Below are 16,598 nucleotides of genomic sequence, written 5' to 3'. Positions count from 1 at the left end.
CCTTTCTCTGTCACATTCCGGTAATTATTAATTAAAAAGACGTATGTACTGATGTTACTTTGCTGTCTCAACTTGATTTGCTCTCCATTTACAGACTGCTAAAGGCTACATCCTTTTGTTCTCTGTACTGGGCGGCGGGGATGATAAGTATCTCTACGAACCGATATACCCAAAGTGAGTGTCTGCATTCACACACAAAATCTGGTACACAAAGGGGGGGGGGGCGCACATTCTTGATATCTCTTCTCTTGCGTTTACATTCCTATATGGCATATCTGCCAAATATGAACAAGTCAGAGCATGATTTGCACATTTTGGAGGCTTTTTTTGTCTGTGCCGGTGAAACGTTTGCATGTGTGTGCTTAGGGGCAGCCCCCGTGTAAAAGTGACCCCGGGTTACAAGGAGGAGCAATGTGCCCCCGCTTTGTCGCTGGAGATCAAGAAACCTGTCGATCTGGAGGCTCCCATCACCAGGTAAGGCCCCCTCATTTATTTATGTATTTATTTACCATCTACCATCTACTGTGTGGTGTGTTGGAGGCATTAACTCATTCACTGCCTTGTCCTCCTGCAAGTCTGCAGTCCCTCCAGGACGAGCTGCTGGTGTGCACGGCGGACGGCTACCTCCACGTACTACACTGGGACGGACCGGGCGGCAACGGACGCAAAGCCATCTGCCTCACCGCCATCCCATTCTCGCTCGACCTGCAATCTGCCCGAGGTGCGACGAGGCCTCGTGCGCCAGCGTGTTTTTTTTTTTTCTCAATATAAGTTTTAGAAACACCAAACCGGTACCTGAATATGTCCGTAGGCGGCCCATCTTTGGACTTGGAAGGTATTCACATCCGCTGCATGGAATACTGCGAGACGCTGGACGGCTTCGCCGTGGTGCTCAGCGATGGCCGTCTGGGCTTCATCACGCCGCTCAGCAGCACCATCACTGCGGACGTAAGAATGCCCGGAGTTAAATTCCTGATTTCTGTGATGTTTGCATATCCATCACGCACAGTTCCACAACTCAAAGAAACGCAAAAAAATATTTTTATAAGGATCCCCCCCCCCAAAAAAAAAAAATAAATCCCAAACCCACTAATGGTTTGATTTACTGACGTGAATGCAATCCTCAAGGCAACTAGCATGCCGTCTTGAATAAACATTTCATGCCTATCCAGCAGCTGCAGGGCGTCTGGGCCGCAGATGTGAGCGACGGCACCTGCGTGGCCGTCAACAACAAGTACAGGCTGATGGCGTTCGGCTGCGCCAGGTAAGTGTCCGAGTACGAGTCTGTGCTCGTGGCTTTGTGTGTGAACGGTTGAGTGAGCGTGAGTGGAGCGATTGTTTCACAATGTGTCGTTTGAGTCGTGTCAGTGAGTGCTCACGTGTAACACGGCGCGACGCCGGCTCATGAAGCATTCGCACGTTTGCTTACGTGCCATAGAGGGGCGATTGTTATGCGGCCGGTGTGAGAATGTGTCAGGCCGTGTTTGTCCAGCCTGCCTCGTGTGTGCTTGTCAGAAACATGTCTGTAAGCGCCGGATGTCAGTCTCTTTGCTTTGAGTAGGCAGCTGGGATTTATAAAGATACATGAATTGGAAATTTAAGCATGATAAATAGATATATTTGGAGGAAAAAATGAAGGGAAAATATTTTTGAATGAAAATGCTCAGTGGCCCAGATTTGGACCATCCCTGATGCAGATTTTAACTAATTCTCTTGTTGTCTCCTCCGTTTAATTTGTTTCCCCAGTGGCTCGGTACTAGTTTACATGATCGACACTACAACTGGATCTATGCAACTCTCGCACAAACTGGAGCTAACCCCAAAACACTACCCGGGTATGTCACGTGGTTACTTCTTTTTTAAAAAATCCCATGAAACCAAAAGCAAGGCAATGATGTCACAGCTCCCCCTAGTGGGTCAATCGTTAGATTCAGCCAAATCTGAAAAAAATGTTATCCAGTAAAGTCTTCGTTATATCGATATTCTCGGGAGTCGGAAAAAATATCGATATAACCCGACTATCGATATATCCGATCCTGCGGCATGTAAATTTTCTCCTTGCGTTCATAGAAATAGTATCGTAATAAGCAGTACTATCGATATAACCAATATCGATATAACAACACTTTACTGTATATTCTTTTTTTTCATATTATTTTTATTATCTATTTTTATTTATTTCTAATTATTTTTTTAATGGAGTGTTTCTAAAAATATTTTTTTTTTAACTCATTCACTGCCAGATGTGCAAAATTGTGTCCATTTCAGTGCCAGGGTTTTTGTCATTGTCAATGGAATTCCAGGAAACACAAAATATTGAGTTTTAGGACAACATAAACATTCAATACAATGTTAGAAACGCCAGACTCTCTTCTTTTGTCAGAAAAAAATAGTTAATTCTTAAATTATATGGTTCTGGAGTTATATGAGCTTGAAATGAGGGGCGGCTGTCCAAAATACAATGCAATACATACATATTGGTTTATATAGCACTTTAAAAACAGCTGAAGTTGGAACAAACGCTAACAGGGAAAAAAGGGAAATTCTGCCCCCTCATGGAAAAGAAAAAACATTGCAAGAGGAGATGCCTAGTGCTTCATCGGCACACAAGCATGAAAAAAAAAACATTCAGGAATGGCAATGTACGTCATATTTACAATTCCCGAATTTATTCGTGAATGGCAGTGAATGAGTTAATGTTGAACTTTTTTGGGGCGGGTGAATTGACAGATATCTACAACAAGACGGGTCCAGTGAAGCTCATCTGCTGGTCACCCGACTATAGCGTCGCCATGGTGACATGGGAGTGTGGCGGCCTGTCGCTGTGGAGCGTTTTTGGGGCGCAGCTCATCTGCACGCTTGGGGAGGACTTTGCGTGGGTGAACACACATCGACACGAGTTTAAGAAAAACAAAATCCGAAACGTGTACTTTCTGTGTGCTTTCACAGGTATCGATCTGACGGCACCAAGAAGGATCCCCTTAAAATCAGCTCCATGGTTTGTGTTCTTGTATATATTTATTCACTGCAAACTTATATTTTTATTCCGTCTCGTACAGGAGTGGTCCATCGATGAGAAGGTTTCTTCAGCCGTCATCTGTACTTCTTTGAAGGTGTCGGACGTTTCGCTTCTTATCCAAGAGGCTTCGTCAGCGAACTATTTTTTTGCTGGTAGTTTTGGCCCTATATATATATATATATATCCCTACGACTAGTGGTCCTCAATCTGCAGTACATATGCACCTAAAAGCTAGCAACCACTCATTTGACGACAATGAGGTGAACATCTTAGCGAAAGAAAATAGATGGTTTGAAAGGGAAGTAAAAGAAGCTATTTTCATAAAACAGCAAAACCCTTCACTGAATCACCATGGTGGGGTGTGGTTCAATTTGGATCGTTCCTACAACCGACTTCTTAGGCAACATAGGCTTAGTGATTCCGGTGAGGTGATACCAGAGCAAATGGGGCAATCAGGCCAGTCGAAGACCCCATACTCAGGCAAGACAATAGAAGTAATCAGTGTAGCCGCAGGGAGTAGTCCTCTGCTCCCCCCAATATAGGGACCAATCATAGCAGAGTCTGCCGCCGCCATGTCTGGACAGTAGGGATATATATATAGGGCCAAAACTACCAGCAAAAATGTTAGTTCGCTGACGAAGCCTCTTGTCCGACACCTTCAAAGAAGTACAGATGACGGCTGAAGAAACCTAATCATCGATGGTTTTATTACTATCATTATTTATTTTAAGTATTAAATGTAATGCAGAGCTGGGGGGCAGAAGGCTATCACCTGTGGGTGCTGCCCGCCAAACAGACAAGAAGAAAGACGCATGAAGAGCAAAAAGTAGAGATGGCAGAGGAGGCGACAGTGACCGCACCTCATCCGTCATCCCCGCAGGCCGTCGGCATCTTGCAATTTCACTTTATCAAAAGCGCCCTCACCGTCAACCCCTGCACGGTGAGCCCACCCACTGCAAACCCACCTCCATTTTTGCGATTGTACGAAAGATGCCATTGTTGATCAGAGTAACCAGGAGCAGGTGCTGCTGCACGGCGAGGATCGCCTCTACTTGACCTGCGGCGACCCGGCGCAGGCCCACGGCAGCTCTGATATACAGCAGCAGCACACGCGTTTGAACCCTCACGACGACACCCCCTTGCACCATCACCACCATCACAACCTCAATCCCCCTCTATCTCAGGGACTCAGCACTTTACTGGGGCACAAGCACTGGCACGTGGTCCAGGTAGGCTTGCCACTCTGATCGCCATTTCACATTGTGACTTGGACAGTTTTTCCGCAATCTGTAGCAGGGATGCATCTGGGAAATTTAAAGGACAATCGACGCCTCCGGACAAGTTGTGTCCATAATTTGTAAAATCACTTCAAATGACTTCTACTGAGCGTATTTTACAAAGATTCCACCGCATATAGCTATATTTTACGTTTTAAGACTCGCGCTGAATATTCAGGAAGTCTTGAGTCTTGATGCCTGACACGATGTCACGTCTGGAACGCCCCTGACCGAGAAAGCAACACACAATGCATTTTGGGTACTTTGTTCGGTCTGAAAACTTTGTGTTGATGGCGAAATTAGAAGGAAAAAACATAAATAATGCAATGGTGAATGTTGTGCACCAAGACTACTATTTGATGCGAGTTGACACAAATTCCCAGCAGACAAATTAGCCCATTTCCAACGGAGCTCGGGCGCCATCTTGTGCATTTTCTGGGCGCTACATTGGAGTCCAGACGCCTCAAAATGAGATGGAAGGACTTCTTTCATCGATTGCAAACATTTATGCTTTCCTCTTCAGAACTATTTGAATCATATTCATAACTGGATGAGTAACAAGAAAGCATCTTCTCCGAATCTGAAGCCATTGTTTTGATTCTAGAGCAAGGCGAAGACGTCCTGGCGTGACGTCACGAACAAGGGGGCGGGACCTTCTGAAACTCGCTATTTCCGGGGTCATTTTGAAGTAGTTTTGGGACACTTTAACTCATTTTTATTGGTGTTTTGCATTTGACTAAAAATATCAGCCTGCGTGTTTTGGGTATTTTAGATGCTATAAAACGTTTTTCTGATGTAAGTTAGGAAACAAAAAAATGGTGTTGGTTGTCCTTTAAAGCAGCATAAACAATATCGTGAAAATTGTTGTGTTCATGTGTGGCGTGTTTATTAGCCTGTAATAAAAAAAATTAAAAAAAAAACATGACAACCCTGCTCTTTCCTCCCCCCACAGATTCAAAGCACATACTTAGAGAGCAACTGGCCAATACGCGTAAGTATAGCCGAGATGCCGCCACAGCGTATTCACTTGTAAAATCAGCGCAATAAAATCACCCGCGTTGTACCTGTGTGCAGTTTGCAGCCATTGACACAGCAGGGCAGTGCATGGCTGTGGCGGGAAGGCGGGGCTTTGCACATTATTCCTTGTATAGCAGGAAATGGAAACTGTTTGGAAACATCACTCAGGTATGTGCGGCTGTAAAAATAATAAGAAGAATAATAATTACAGAAGAATCTTTTATACCTTGAGTTCAGCAAACAGAGACAAGTACTTTCATTTCTTCCCGAGCCACAATGTTAGGTACTCAAGGACCTATTGTTACGATTGCGTACTGGAAAATACTTTTTAGAATGGCAATAACTAAATATAAAAAATATTGATAATTTAAGAAACTCAATGAACTAGTTTATTATTTATATTGTGTGATGAAGAGCTAGTTTTTTTTTTATTTGGGAGGGTGGCTTTAACGAAAAATTACTATATTTTCTGGTGTATAAGGCGCAGCCAAAAGCCTTAATTTTCTTCCTAAAATGACCCTGCCCCTTATATGTGAAGTCATATTACATACCTGTCAACTACTCCGGTTTTGCCGTAATGAGTACGGTTTTCATTATCCCATTCCGGGTTCCAGTTTATGAATGAAAATTACGATTTCCAATAAAAACAAAAAGTCAAAAATCAGCAATATAGTATATACCCAACACCTTATAATGTGGTTTGCCTTATATTTTCAAAACTTTTATATCTCTATATTCTATTTAGAAAACTTTTTTTTATTCATTGAAGGTGTGCCTTATAGTCTGGTGCACCTTATATATATATTTTTTTGAAAATACATCATTCAAATGAGGCTGCGCCTTATACACCAGAAAATACAGTACTTTTCAAATTTAAAGTAAAAAATAACGACCGTTATTGTGCTGCAATTTGACATTTTGGTTCGGAATTTAGCACGCATTGTGGAATTTCACAAGTTTGATTTGGCGTACCGCCTTATATATGGAAACGGTTGAAAATACACCATTCAGGCCTTATATACCAGAAAATACACTAATTTAAAGTAATTTCACCGTGTAAAATTGCTTGACGATCTTCACGGTCACAGAACAAATGAACGAATCGGCGTTTGTCCGTTCCCCCCGAAGGAGCAGAACATGACGGTGACAGGCGGACTGGCATGGTGGAACGACTTTGTGGTGGTGGCCTGTTATAATTTCATTGACCAGCAAGAGCAGGTGAGATCATCATCACTCACCGTTCTCGACGCCCTCAGCAAAATCCTCTTGCGAGGTGTCCAAGCGTTTAACGTTGGTCCCGTGTTGCCGTCAGCTGAGGCTGTATCAGCGCTCGTCCAACCTGGACAACACTTTTGCGTTAGTCACCAAACTGCACTCTGACACTCTGCTGCTCAACGTTTTCCGGGACATGGTCATCCTCTTCAGAGCCGACTGCTCCATCTGCCTCTATAGCATTGAGAGGAGGAGCGACAGGTAGTGCACGTTGTCATTTTATCACAAACTTTCTCATAATAATTAAACAACACTCCCCTGAATGCTAATTAATACGCGATATTATGTTTCAGCCCAAACCCATCAGTCATTGTGGAACTACTCCAGGAAGTATCCATGTCCCGGTACATCCCTCACCCTGCCTTGGTGGTCTCCGTCACGCTCACCTCCGTGCGCACTGAGACGGGCATCGCGCTGAAAGCCCCACAGCAGGTGACTCACCCACACATTTACGGACCCAAACACCCGGACAAAATGAATAATAGTCCTCTTGATGTATTTTGATATGTGGATCCGCTCAGGCCCGCATGGCAGAGAGCATCATGTTGAATCTGGCCGGCCAGTTGATCATGCTACAGAGGGACCGTTCGGGGCCTCAAGTACGAGAGAAGGAGACGCCCGTCAATAACAAGAAGCTGGTGAGAACTTTGTCCAAATTCAGATGACTGACGCTCCCCAACTGACAAATTACCAACTTACATTCCGAGCAGTCGTTCGTGAGCTGAATTGGTTCGTAAGTTGCTTCAGTGCTATATTTTGTATGGAATGTATGTTTAAAGAACACCGACGCCATTTTTTGTTTCCTAACTGACATCAGGAAAACGTTTTATAGCATCTAAAATAGCCAAAACACGCAGGCTGATATTTTTAGTCAAATGCAAAACACCAATAAAAATGACTTAAAGTGTTCCAAAACTGCCACAAAAAGAGCTCGGAACTGGGCAGATTCAGAAAGTCCCGACCCCTTGCTTGTGCCAGCAGCCATTACTTTTCGTTATGCATCACCTCTAATGTGTCTGTGTACGTCGCCAATCAAAATCTAACTTACAGCATCTCTGTCCGAACATTTTTTGACATACTGTCCCCGCAAAAATGTTCATATGTACCGTAACGTCGTAACTCGAATGTTCGTATGTTGGGGAGCGTCTGTATCGTGAGTGACTATCCTGAGTTATGAGCTGTAGGATGTAATTTGCTTTAAAATGATTTCAGTGTTCAGTGTTTTCAGGCAAAATTATTTTATGTAGTCGATATTTTGATGAAGACTCCCCCTGATTGTATTGTGGCTTCTCCCGGTTAGCTACCATTCTGCCCGCCGGTGGTGCTAGCCCAGTGCGTGGAGAACGTGTGGACCACCTGTCGCTCGGACAGGAAGAAACGCCACCTGCTGGAGGCTTTGTGGCTATCCTGCGGCGAAGCGGGCATGAAAGTGTGGATGCCGCTGTTTCCGAGGGACCACCGCAAGCCCCACTCCTTCCTATCGCGTCGCATCATGCTCCCCTTTCACATTAACATTTACCCGCTGGCCGTGCTGTTCGAGGACGCGCTGGTGCTGGGGGCCACCAATGAGACGGTGCTGTACGACGGGTTGCAAGGATCCTCCGAGCCGCTGGAAGCTCTTTTTCCTTTTTGCACGGTGGAGAGGACTTCGCAGATCTACCTGCATCACATTCTCAGGCAGCTGCTGGTTCGCAACCTGGGTGAACAAGTATGTGGAGTCAACGTAACATGGACCAAATCGAATTTATAATCACTTTTTTAACTCATTCACTGCCAGACGTGCAAAAATGTGCCTACTCCAGTGCCAGGGTTTTTGTCATTTTCACTCAAATTTGCAAGACCCGCAGAATATTGAGTTTTAGGACTACATAAACAGAAGAAACCTTTGACTGTCTTCTTTCATCAGAAAAAAAAAGTTAATTCCTAAGTTATGAGTCTGGAGTTATCCAAGCTTGAAATGGGGGCGGCTGTACAAAATACAATACAAAACATACATATTGATTTATATAACGCTTTAACAACAGCTGAAGCTGTAACAAAGCGCTAACATGGACAAAAGGCAAATGTTGCCCTCTCGTAGAAAGGAAAACATTGCCAGAGGTCTGACCGGCGCTTTATCGGCAGCCCTGTTAGAAAAACCAAAACCCGAACAAACCCGCCGGTTCCCGTAAATCAAATAAAAAATAAAAAAAATAAAAACTTAATATTGTGGCATGGTTTGATTTTGCTTTGTTAAAAAAAATAATATATTAACTCATTCACTGCCAGACGATGTGTAAAAATGTGTCCACACCAGTGCCAGGGTTGTCATTTCACTCAAATTGCAGGACCCACAGAATATTGAGTTTTAGGACTACATAAACATTCCATTCAGTGTAAGAAATCTTAAAATCTCTTCTTTCATTCGCAAAGAGTTAATTCCTAAGTAAGTCGGGTCTGGAGTTACCTGATCTTGAAATGGGGGCGGCTAAACAAAATATAATACATTACATACATCACGATTTATAAAGCGCTTTAACAGCTTAAGCTGGAACAAGGCGCTAACATGGAAAAAAGGAAAATGCAGTCCCCTTATGGAAGGGAAAAAAACATGGCCAGAGGTCTGACCAGCGCTTTACGGCACGAGCCGATTAGCCTTTTGGACAGCCGCCCCCACTTTAACTGCAGATAACTCTAGAACCAAATAAGCTAGACATAAACTTTTTTCACATTCGGGGAATCGCGCTCCACGTTATATTTTCAATTCCCGAATAAATTCCTGAATGGCAGTGAATGAGTTAATTAACCATCCTTAGTTAGCAACGTTTCTATTTATAATTGTATTTATTATTGTTTCTGTTTTTTTCTATGCTTGTCTGTGACTGTAAAGTGTCCTTCAGAGCTTTGAAAGGCACTTGAAAATAAACTTATTATTATCATTATTATTGATTTGTTTCCCCGCAACCCCCCTACCCTACAGGCGCTGATGTTGGCTCAATCGTGCGCCTCCCTGCCGTACTTCCCTCACGTCATGGAGCTGATGGTGCACGTGGTGTTGGAAGAGGAGGCGACGTCGCGGGAGCCCATCCCCGACCCGCTGCTACCCACCGTGGCCAAGTTCATCACGGAGTTCCCCCTCTTCCTCCAGACCATCGTTCACTGCGCCCGGAAGACGGAGTACGCCCTGTGGAACTATTTGTTCGCCGCCGTGGGGAACCCCAAGGATCTTTTTGAAGAGTGCCTCATGGCTCAAGATCTGGACACAGCTGCGTCTTACTTGATCATATTGCAGGTATGAGGAAACGTATGTCACTAATATTTTTTTTTTTTCTTCACAAAAACAAGAGTCCAGACTATATATTTTTTAATTAATTTATTTAAGGACAACCGACACCATTTTTTTGTTTCCTAACTGACATCAGAAAAACATTTTATAGCATCTAAAATACCCAAAACACGCAGGGTCATATTTTTAGTCAAATGCAAAACACCAATAAAAATGACTTAAAGTGTCCCAAAACTACTTCAAAATGACCCCGGAAATGGCGAGTTTCAGAAGGTCCCGCCCCCTTGTTCGTGACGTCACGCCAGGACGTCTTCGCCTTGCTCTAGAATCAAAACAATGGCTTCAGATTCGGAGAAGATGCTTTCTTGTTACTCATCCAATTATGAATATGATTCAAATAGTTCTGAAGAGGAAAGCATAAATGTTTGCAATCGATTAAAGAAGTCCTTCCGTATCAATTCGAGCCATCTGGACTACAATGTAGCGCCCAAAAAATGCACAAATGGTGGACAAGCTCCGTTGGAAATGGGCTGGGAATTTGTGTCAACTTACACCTTCTTGATGCGTGTTACCGCAATTGGCTGCGACACACGATTCACCATCGCGTTATGTATGTAGGTTTCCTTCTAATTTCGCCATCAACACAGTGTTTTTGGATGAAAAAAAAAAAAAAAAACACCCAAAATGCATTGTGTGTCACTTTCTCGGTCAAGGGCGTTCCCTCCGTGATGTCACTTAGGGCTTCGTCATCAACTTGAAAACAAGACTTCCTGGATATTCAGCACGGGTCTTAAAACGTAAAATATAGCTATATGCGTTGGAATCTTTGTAAAACGCGCTCAGTACAAGTCATTTGAAGTGATTTTACAAATTATGGACGCAACTTGTCCGGAGGTGTTAGTTGTCCTTTAATACTCTTCAAAATAAAAGAGCTAAAATAAGATTAACAACTGAGTGGCGTTTGCTTACCTTTGAAGAATATGGAGGTTCCGGCTGTTAGCAGACAGCACGCCACCTTGCTCTTCAACACGGCGCTAGAGCAGGGGAAATGGGACCTTTGCCGTCACATGATCCGTTTCCTGAAGGCCATTGGTTCGGGGGAGATGGAGACGCCACCCCCAACGCCAACTACTCAAGTATGAATGCGACCTGTGACACAGACACTCGCTGATTCTGGAAATACTTGATTACATTGAATGCAGCACATTTTCATTTGGAATAGTCTCAGAATTTGATGTATTATTTTTTTAACTCGTTCACTGCCAGACGATTTGCAAAAACTCCAGTGCCAGGGTTTTTGTCATTTTCAATTAAATTGCATTCGAAACCTTAGACTCTCTTCTTCCATCAGAAAAAAAGAGTTAATTCCTAAATTATATGGGTCTGGAGTTATCTGAGCTTGAAATGGGGGAACAAAAGTCAAATGCTGCCTCCTTGTGGGAGGGAAAAACATTGCCAGAGGTTTGACCTGAGCTTGATCCACACCGCCCCCAAGCAAAACCAAAACCGGAACAACAAATTTGGGAATTTATTCGGGGATTGAAAAGTGTGTGTGTGACGTGGAAGGCGATTCCCGAATTTGTTCGGGTTTTGTTTTTTCTTACGAGGGTGTCGATAAAGCGCTGGTCAGACGTCTGTCAATGTTTTTCCCTTTCACGAGGGGGCAGCATTTGCCTTTTGTCCATGTTAGCGCTTTTTTCCACCTTCATCTGTTGTTAAAGCGCGATATAAATCAAAATGTACGTATTGTATTTTGTATTGCTGCTCCAATGTCAAGCTCAGATAACTTCAGTCCCATATGACTTTGGAATTAACATTTTTTTTGCTGATCAAAGAATAGATTCGAAGATTTCTTACACTGAATGGAATGTTTGTGTAGTCCTAAAACGTATTATCTATAAGCCAATATGTATGTATTGCATTGGCTTTTGGACAGCTGCCCTCATTTCAAACTCATATAACTCCGGACCCATATAATTTAGGAATTAACTCTTTTCTGGTGAAAAGAAGAGAGTCTAAGGTTTCTTATGCTGCATTGAATGTTTATGTAGTCCTAAAATGTAATAATGTGTGTGGGTCCTGGAATTTGAGTGAAAATGACAGAAACCCTGGCACTGGAGTGGACACATTTTTTTGCACATCGTATGGCAGTGAATGAATTAATATAAATCTATCTACAAAGCGAAATCATATCATGACACAATATTCTGTTATTTTTTATTTTTTTTTATAACAGGAGCCCAGTTCAACCGGCGGGTTTGAGTTTTTCCGAAATCGCAGTATCAGTTTATCTCAGTCTGCTGAGTCGGTGGCCACGGGCAAGTTCAACTTACAGAAGACCTTCAGCATGCCCGCCGGACCTTCGAATAAAGGGTAGGAATGGATCTTGCCACAATTATGAGATGTACACACACACACACGCACACAATTTTGAACATCAAAACTTTACTGCTTCCCTTCAGACGGGACGGCGAGAGCGCCGAAAACATGTACATCGACATGATGCTGTGGCGACACGCCCGTCGCCTTCTGGAGCAGGTCCGTCTTCGCGATCTGGGCTGCTTCTCGGCCCAGCTGGGTTTCGAGCTGATCGGGTGGTTGTGCCGCGAGCGCAACCGGGTGGCCCGAGTGGACGACTACGTCTTGGCCCTGAAGAGACTCCATAAGGACTTCCTGTGGCCTTTCCCGGTCATTCCCGTGGCGAATATCAGCTCGCCGCTCAAAAACGGACGCTGTCGCCCTGGTGAGGTTTATCTCTTGGTTTTCTTCCATGTGGCATCTAACAAGATTTGTTTGACTTGATCTGAAATTCTCCTCCTTGGTCCCAAATCCACCTTGAGCAAAGCTAACAGTTTCTCTCTCACTATTGACAATTCAACCATTTCTCCCTGCCATCAGGTGAAAAGTCTAGGTGTCGTTCTTGACAGCACACTATCTTTCCACTCCCATATAAATAACTTAACCCGGTCTGCGTACTTCCACCTACGCAATATCAATCGTCTTCGCACGGGTCTCTCACTCCTCACACCACTGCTATCCTCGTTCATAGTCTTGTCACCTCCCGGATTGACTATTGCAATTCACTTCTCTTGGGTGTCCCTCAGAAACCTCTCCACAAACTTCAACTCGTCCAGAATTCTTCAGCTTGGATCATCACCAGAACCTCATCCTTTCACCACATCACTCCCGTCGTCATCCAAGAGCTCCACTGGCTCCCGGTCAAATATAGAATCAACTTTAAAATTCTTCTTTATACATTTAAAGCTATCCATAACCTGACCTTCAAATTTCTATTCCCTCTCGGTCCCTCAGATCCTCTTCCTTCCTCCGCCTCTGTATGGCCCCCCAACTTTGGAACTCACTTCCTCCCAACATTTATAACATCGATTCTCTTCCCACCTTCAAGTTCCATCTCAAAAGCCAACTATTTAAAATTGCATTTTCTGTATAGCTCTCTCTCGTTTCTATTTATAATTGTATTTTATTTATTGCATTCTATTTGTGATTATATTTTATTTATTATAGTACCTATGCTTGTCTGTGACTGTAAAGTGTCCTTGAGAGCTTTGAAAGGCGCTTAAAATGTAATGTATTATTATTATTATTGATCGTGTGGTTTTTTTTTCGTTTTTGTAGTGCTTAGTACGCGGCTCCTGAAGTCGCAGTCGGCCAACAGCCTGTTGAACAGCAACATGGACACTGCGTGCCCTCCAGCAACCACCATCGACCACGCTTGGATGGACGGCCTAAGCCAGAAGAGCAAAGACACGGACGCCGCCTCCTCCAACCGACACTCGCCGCAGACGCATGACGCCTTCTTGTCGCTGCTCACCAACAAAGGTTTGATCCCGTCGGTCCTCATTTTGATAAGCTTTCTCGTTTGAATAAGCTTCTTTTTCACCAACAGCGGAGGAGTACAGCATCGGTTCAGCCACAGACTTGACGGAAAGCAGCTCGGTGGTGGACGGCGATTGGACTATGGTTGACGAAAACTCGTCCACGTTGAGCCTGAGCCAGGCCGAGCTGGAGCACATCTCCATGGAACTAGCCAACAAAGGCCCGCACAAGTCGCAGGTGCAGCTCAGGTAAGTCCAGATGGCCGCCTCGCCTCACGGAAAGGTTCTTCAACGGCATCCTTTCAGGTACCTGCTGCATGTCTTCATGGAGGCGGGATGCCTAGAATGGTGCGTCATCATTGGTTTGATACTGCGCGACGCCAACGTCATCAAGCAGGCCATCGGCTTCCTGGCCAGTCCTGAAGTTCCTGTTGAAACCGTTCAGAGCGTACGGAGTGGACTTTTGGCTGTCAATGCTTGGACCTCCACTGACTGGTGAGTGATCGTTTTTACCATGAAAATTTGTAGATTCAAAATTGAGAAACATGAAAACTGTTTGTGAGTCATTCTGCCGGTACAATTCCTCTGCAGCTTGGGTTACAAAGCGTTCCTCGGCGTGATCCAACCTCACCTGCAGCAGCTGATGGCATCCGCCGCAGCAGAGCAAGTCCAACCGGAGGCCTTCCAGCCTACGGCCTGTCCGAGCACCAACCTCAGCGTCGGTGACATCCCCGGGGGCGTCACCTCGGCCCGGCCTGACGATGGCGGTAGCGGAAGGTGCGTGGCTGCCGCACCCCTGGGACTCCTGGCGCTGCCCTCTCTGGAGTCCAAACCAGTCACAGAGGACCGAGCCCCAGATCAAATGGACGAGCGGGCAGAGGAGGAGGGCGCCTATGACTGCACCATGTCCTGAACCCATTTGAACTTCCACTCCACTCAGTATTATCCACCCACGTGGGCAGTCAATTCGTTTCCAACATGGGGAGTGATTTTTTTTTTTCAGACATAGGGATATGAATTCATTCCCGCCGGCTTCTATTTTCCCCCCCCCAAGACTATGTAAAAAAGTGCCATCAGAGTGGAAAAACAAACCCTCACAAATGACGTTTCATACCTCATAGTGGTTTTAAACATATTTTTTCACAGATGTTATTTTTCTACACAACCAAATCATGATTTATGGATTCTTACACACATATGTAAAGGAAAAATGTAAAATAACATTTCTACAGGATAAAAAAAGGATCCACTCGTCATTTTTACAGAGCATCTGCTTAAAATTGTTGCTTTTACCACATTGTATTGTGCATGGAGTAAATTTTATGGTATTGGTCAACATTTATGAGGATTATTTATTGTAATTATGGTTGTAACATCATTTCTGAATCCTTGGTTTTTAGTTCTAACATTTTTTTTTGTTTTAAGTTCATCCGGGTGGTATAACGGCGTCAGTATTATATCGTGCAATGTATCCAAATGTTACTCTACTCATGATTTCTCTTTTTTTTTTTTTTTTTTTCGACCAAATGCCACCCGTGTCGAGTGAACGGCTACTGTTTATTCGGGACACAAACACAAAACGTTTGGAACGGTGCCGTCGTCCTGGCGACGCTTTACTTGAAAAGGAAAAAAAATATTCTGACTTGACGAACCAAAGACATTTTTTGTGTGTTTTGTCTAGAGGCCTTTTTAAACTCAATTCTGGTACCGAATACGTCATTGGGGACACCTGCATCTAATACATACTCGAAGCTTTTTCGAACATTCATTCGCAAAAATATGGCTGTACTCTTGATTGACTGGCGACTGAGTGTACTTTGGACACGTTTCATTCAAACAAGCGCAATATTTAGTTTTTAAACACACCATAAACAAATAACTGGTCATTAATACAGCTTAAACAACAAACCTAAACCCTCGTTGTACCCAATATGTACGTCTCGTTAAGGTACTAGAACCCCACAGTGTACATGTACAGTACTAAATACTACAAGTATACTACTAATACGACGCAGTAGACACGCCTAAATACTACAAGTATACTACTAATACGACGCAGTAGACACGCCAAGTGCTATGAACACGAGGTTTTCACTTTTTTCTACTCGTTTCTTTTTTTGCTTGTACATAGACCAATAAATTATTTTACAAAAAAAAAATTGCTTACATTTTAATTGGTGTTGAATAATGGTGGCTTGCTCTTGGTTGAGTAAAGAATAAATGTTTAAAAAAATGGGAGTCTCAATTAATCTACCTTGTTGGTCAGCTTGTGCATACGGCTCAGTAGCGCCGCCCTAGTGGCTCCCAGCCACTTTTAAATATTTTTCAAAACTACTGTATGTAAAATATAAATATTTCGGTTTTAATATTGTTTCCATTAGAGAAGCGCGACACAAAAAAATCTTAAGGCTTTTAAATGCTTTAAAAATGTGGAGAATAAATTACAATTTAGACATTTCTGTCAACGTGGATTTACGTCATAGCCGACACGTTACAATTACGAGGGTCGCTAACTGTTAAAAACAAATATGAAATTAATTCAACGAAGGGGGTGTTGATTAACCACGAAATCCCTTTGTGTATTTTGTAGTCAACAAATATTAATTTGATTGTAGGCTAATATAGCAATAATTGATAATCACAGCATGTGTCTGTTACCTTCATTATAAATCTTAATTATTTTTAGCTACTTTTTCGTCCAATCTTTATATACATTCTGGGTAGCCGACCCCTTATCTACATCATTGTAATTATAATTAGATTTATAATTCTTAAAAATATTTTATACATTATAATTTTGAGTAACCATTAAAATAATGCATTCAATATTGCATAGCGTAAAATTTGGTGTTACCTTGAGTAAGATTAAATAATTCACAAGTAAATGGGGGAAGGTGATTGAGTGAACGCTG

General features: G+C 43.3%; 2 protein-coding genes and 1 long non-coding RNA gene across 6 annotated transcripts in view; 1 reads left to right on the top strand and 2 right to left on the bottom strand.

Annotated features, from left to right (window-relative positions):
• The window catches only part of exosc2 (exosome component 2), a 19,022-nt gene extending 18,089 nt beyond the window's left edge, over window positions 1-933 (bottom strand). For 2 of the 4 annotated variants that reach the window (XM_089021287.1, XM_089021286.1), the window contains exon 1: window positions 796-933. Coding sequence is in view for 1 of the 4 variants with exons in the window: in XM_089021285.1 (XP_088877411.1) it covers window positions 796-820 (25 nt within the window). In the remaining 3 variants the exon portion in view is untranslated. The remainder of the gene's footprint in view (window positions 1-795) is intronic. The other 2 variants (XM_089021285.1, XM_089021288.1) reach the window with 2 other exon arrangements.
• The window catches only part of ric1 (RIC1 homolog, RAB6A GEF complex partner 1), a 27,600-nt gene extending 12,790 nt beyond the window's left edge, over window positions 1-14,810 (top strand). Inside the window, exons 3-27 of the mRNA XM_089021280.1 lie at window positions 95-174; window positions 367-474; window positions 576-721; window positions 812-948; window positions 1,173-1,264; window positions 1,747-1,835; window positions 2,731-2,875; window positions 2,950-2,998; window positions 3,768-3,959; window positions 4,027-4,248; window positions 5,249-5,287; window positions 5,371-5,481; window positions 6,442-6,531; window positions 6,626-6,786; window positions 6,879-7,017; window positions 7,107-7,223; window positions 7,886-8,293; window positions 9,545-9,856; window positions 10,828-10,986; window positions 12,087-12,223; window positions 12,313-12,593; window positions 13,487-13,690; window positions 13,758-13,935; window positions 13,993-14,181; window positions 14,278-14,810. Coding sequence (XP_088877406.1) covers window positions 95-174; window positions 367-474; window positions 576-721; window positions 812-948; window positions 1,173-1,264; window positions 1,747-1,835; window positions 2,731-2,875; window positions 2,950-2,998; window positions 3,768-3,959; window positions 4,027-4,248; window positions 5,249-5,287; window positions 5,371-5,481; window positions 6,442-6,531; window positions 6,626-6,786; window positions 6,879-7,017; window positions 7,107-7,223; window positions 7,886-8,293; window positions 9,545-9,856; window positions 10,828-10,986; window positions 12,087-12,223; window positions 12,313-12,593; window positions 13,487-13,690; window positions 13,758-13,935; window positions 13,993-14,181; window positions 14,278-14,599 — 4,107 coding nt within the window. The 3' untranslated portion in view covers window positions 14,600-14,810. The remainder of the gene's footprint in view (window positions 1-94; window positions 175-366; window positions 475-575; window positions 722-811; window positions 949-1,172; window positions 1,265-1,746; window positions 1,836-2,730; window positions 2,876-2,949; window positions 2,999-3,767; window positions 3,960-4,026; window positions 4,249-5,248; window positions 5,288-5,370; window positions 5,482-6,441; window positions 6,532-6,625; window positions 6,787-6,878; window positions 7,018-7,106; window positions 7,224-7,885; window positions 8,294-9,544; window positions 9,857-10,827; window positions 10,987-12,086; window positions 12,224-12,312; window positions 12,594-13,486; window positions 13,691-13,757; window positions 13,936-13,992; window positions 14,182-14,277) is intronic.
• On the bottom strand, window positions 9,696-16,598 carry LOC148884684 (uncharacterized). The gene is made up of 3 exons (XR_016118358.1): window positions 15,854-16,598; window positions 10,820-10,999; window positions 9,696-9,830 (listed from the first exon to the last, which is right to left on the bottom strand). It is a non-coding gene; the product is annotated as an uncharacterized LOC148884684 (long non-coding RNA).

Source organism: Hippocampus bargibanti, linkage group LG18, assembly GCF_051943395.1.
Source record: "Hippocampus bargibanti isolate YZ-2025 linkage group LG18, ASM5194339v1, whole genome shotgun sequence".
Classification (NCBI taxonomy): domain Eukaryota; kingdom Metazoa; phylum Chordata; class Actinopteri; order Syngnathiformes; family Syngnathidae; genus Hippocampus; species Hippocampus bargibanti.
This window is presented reverse-complemented; position numbering and strand designations above follow the sequence as displayed.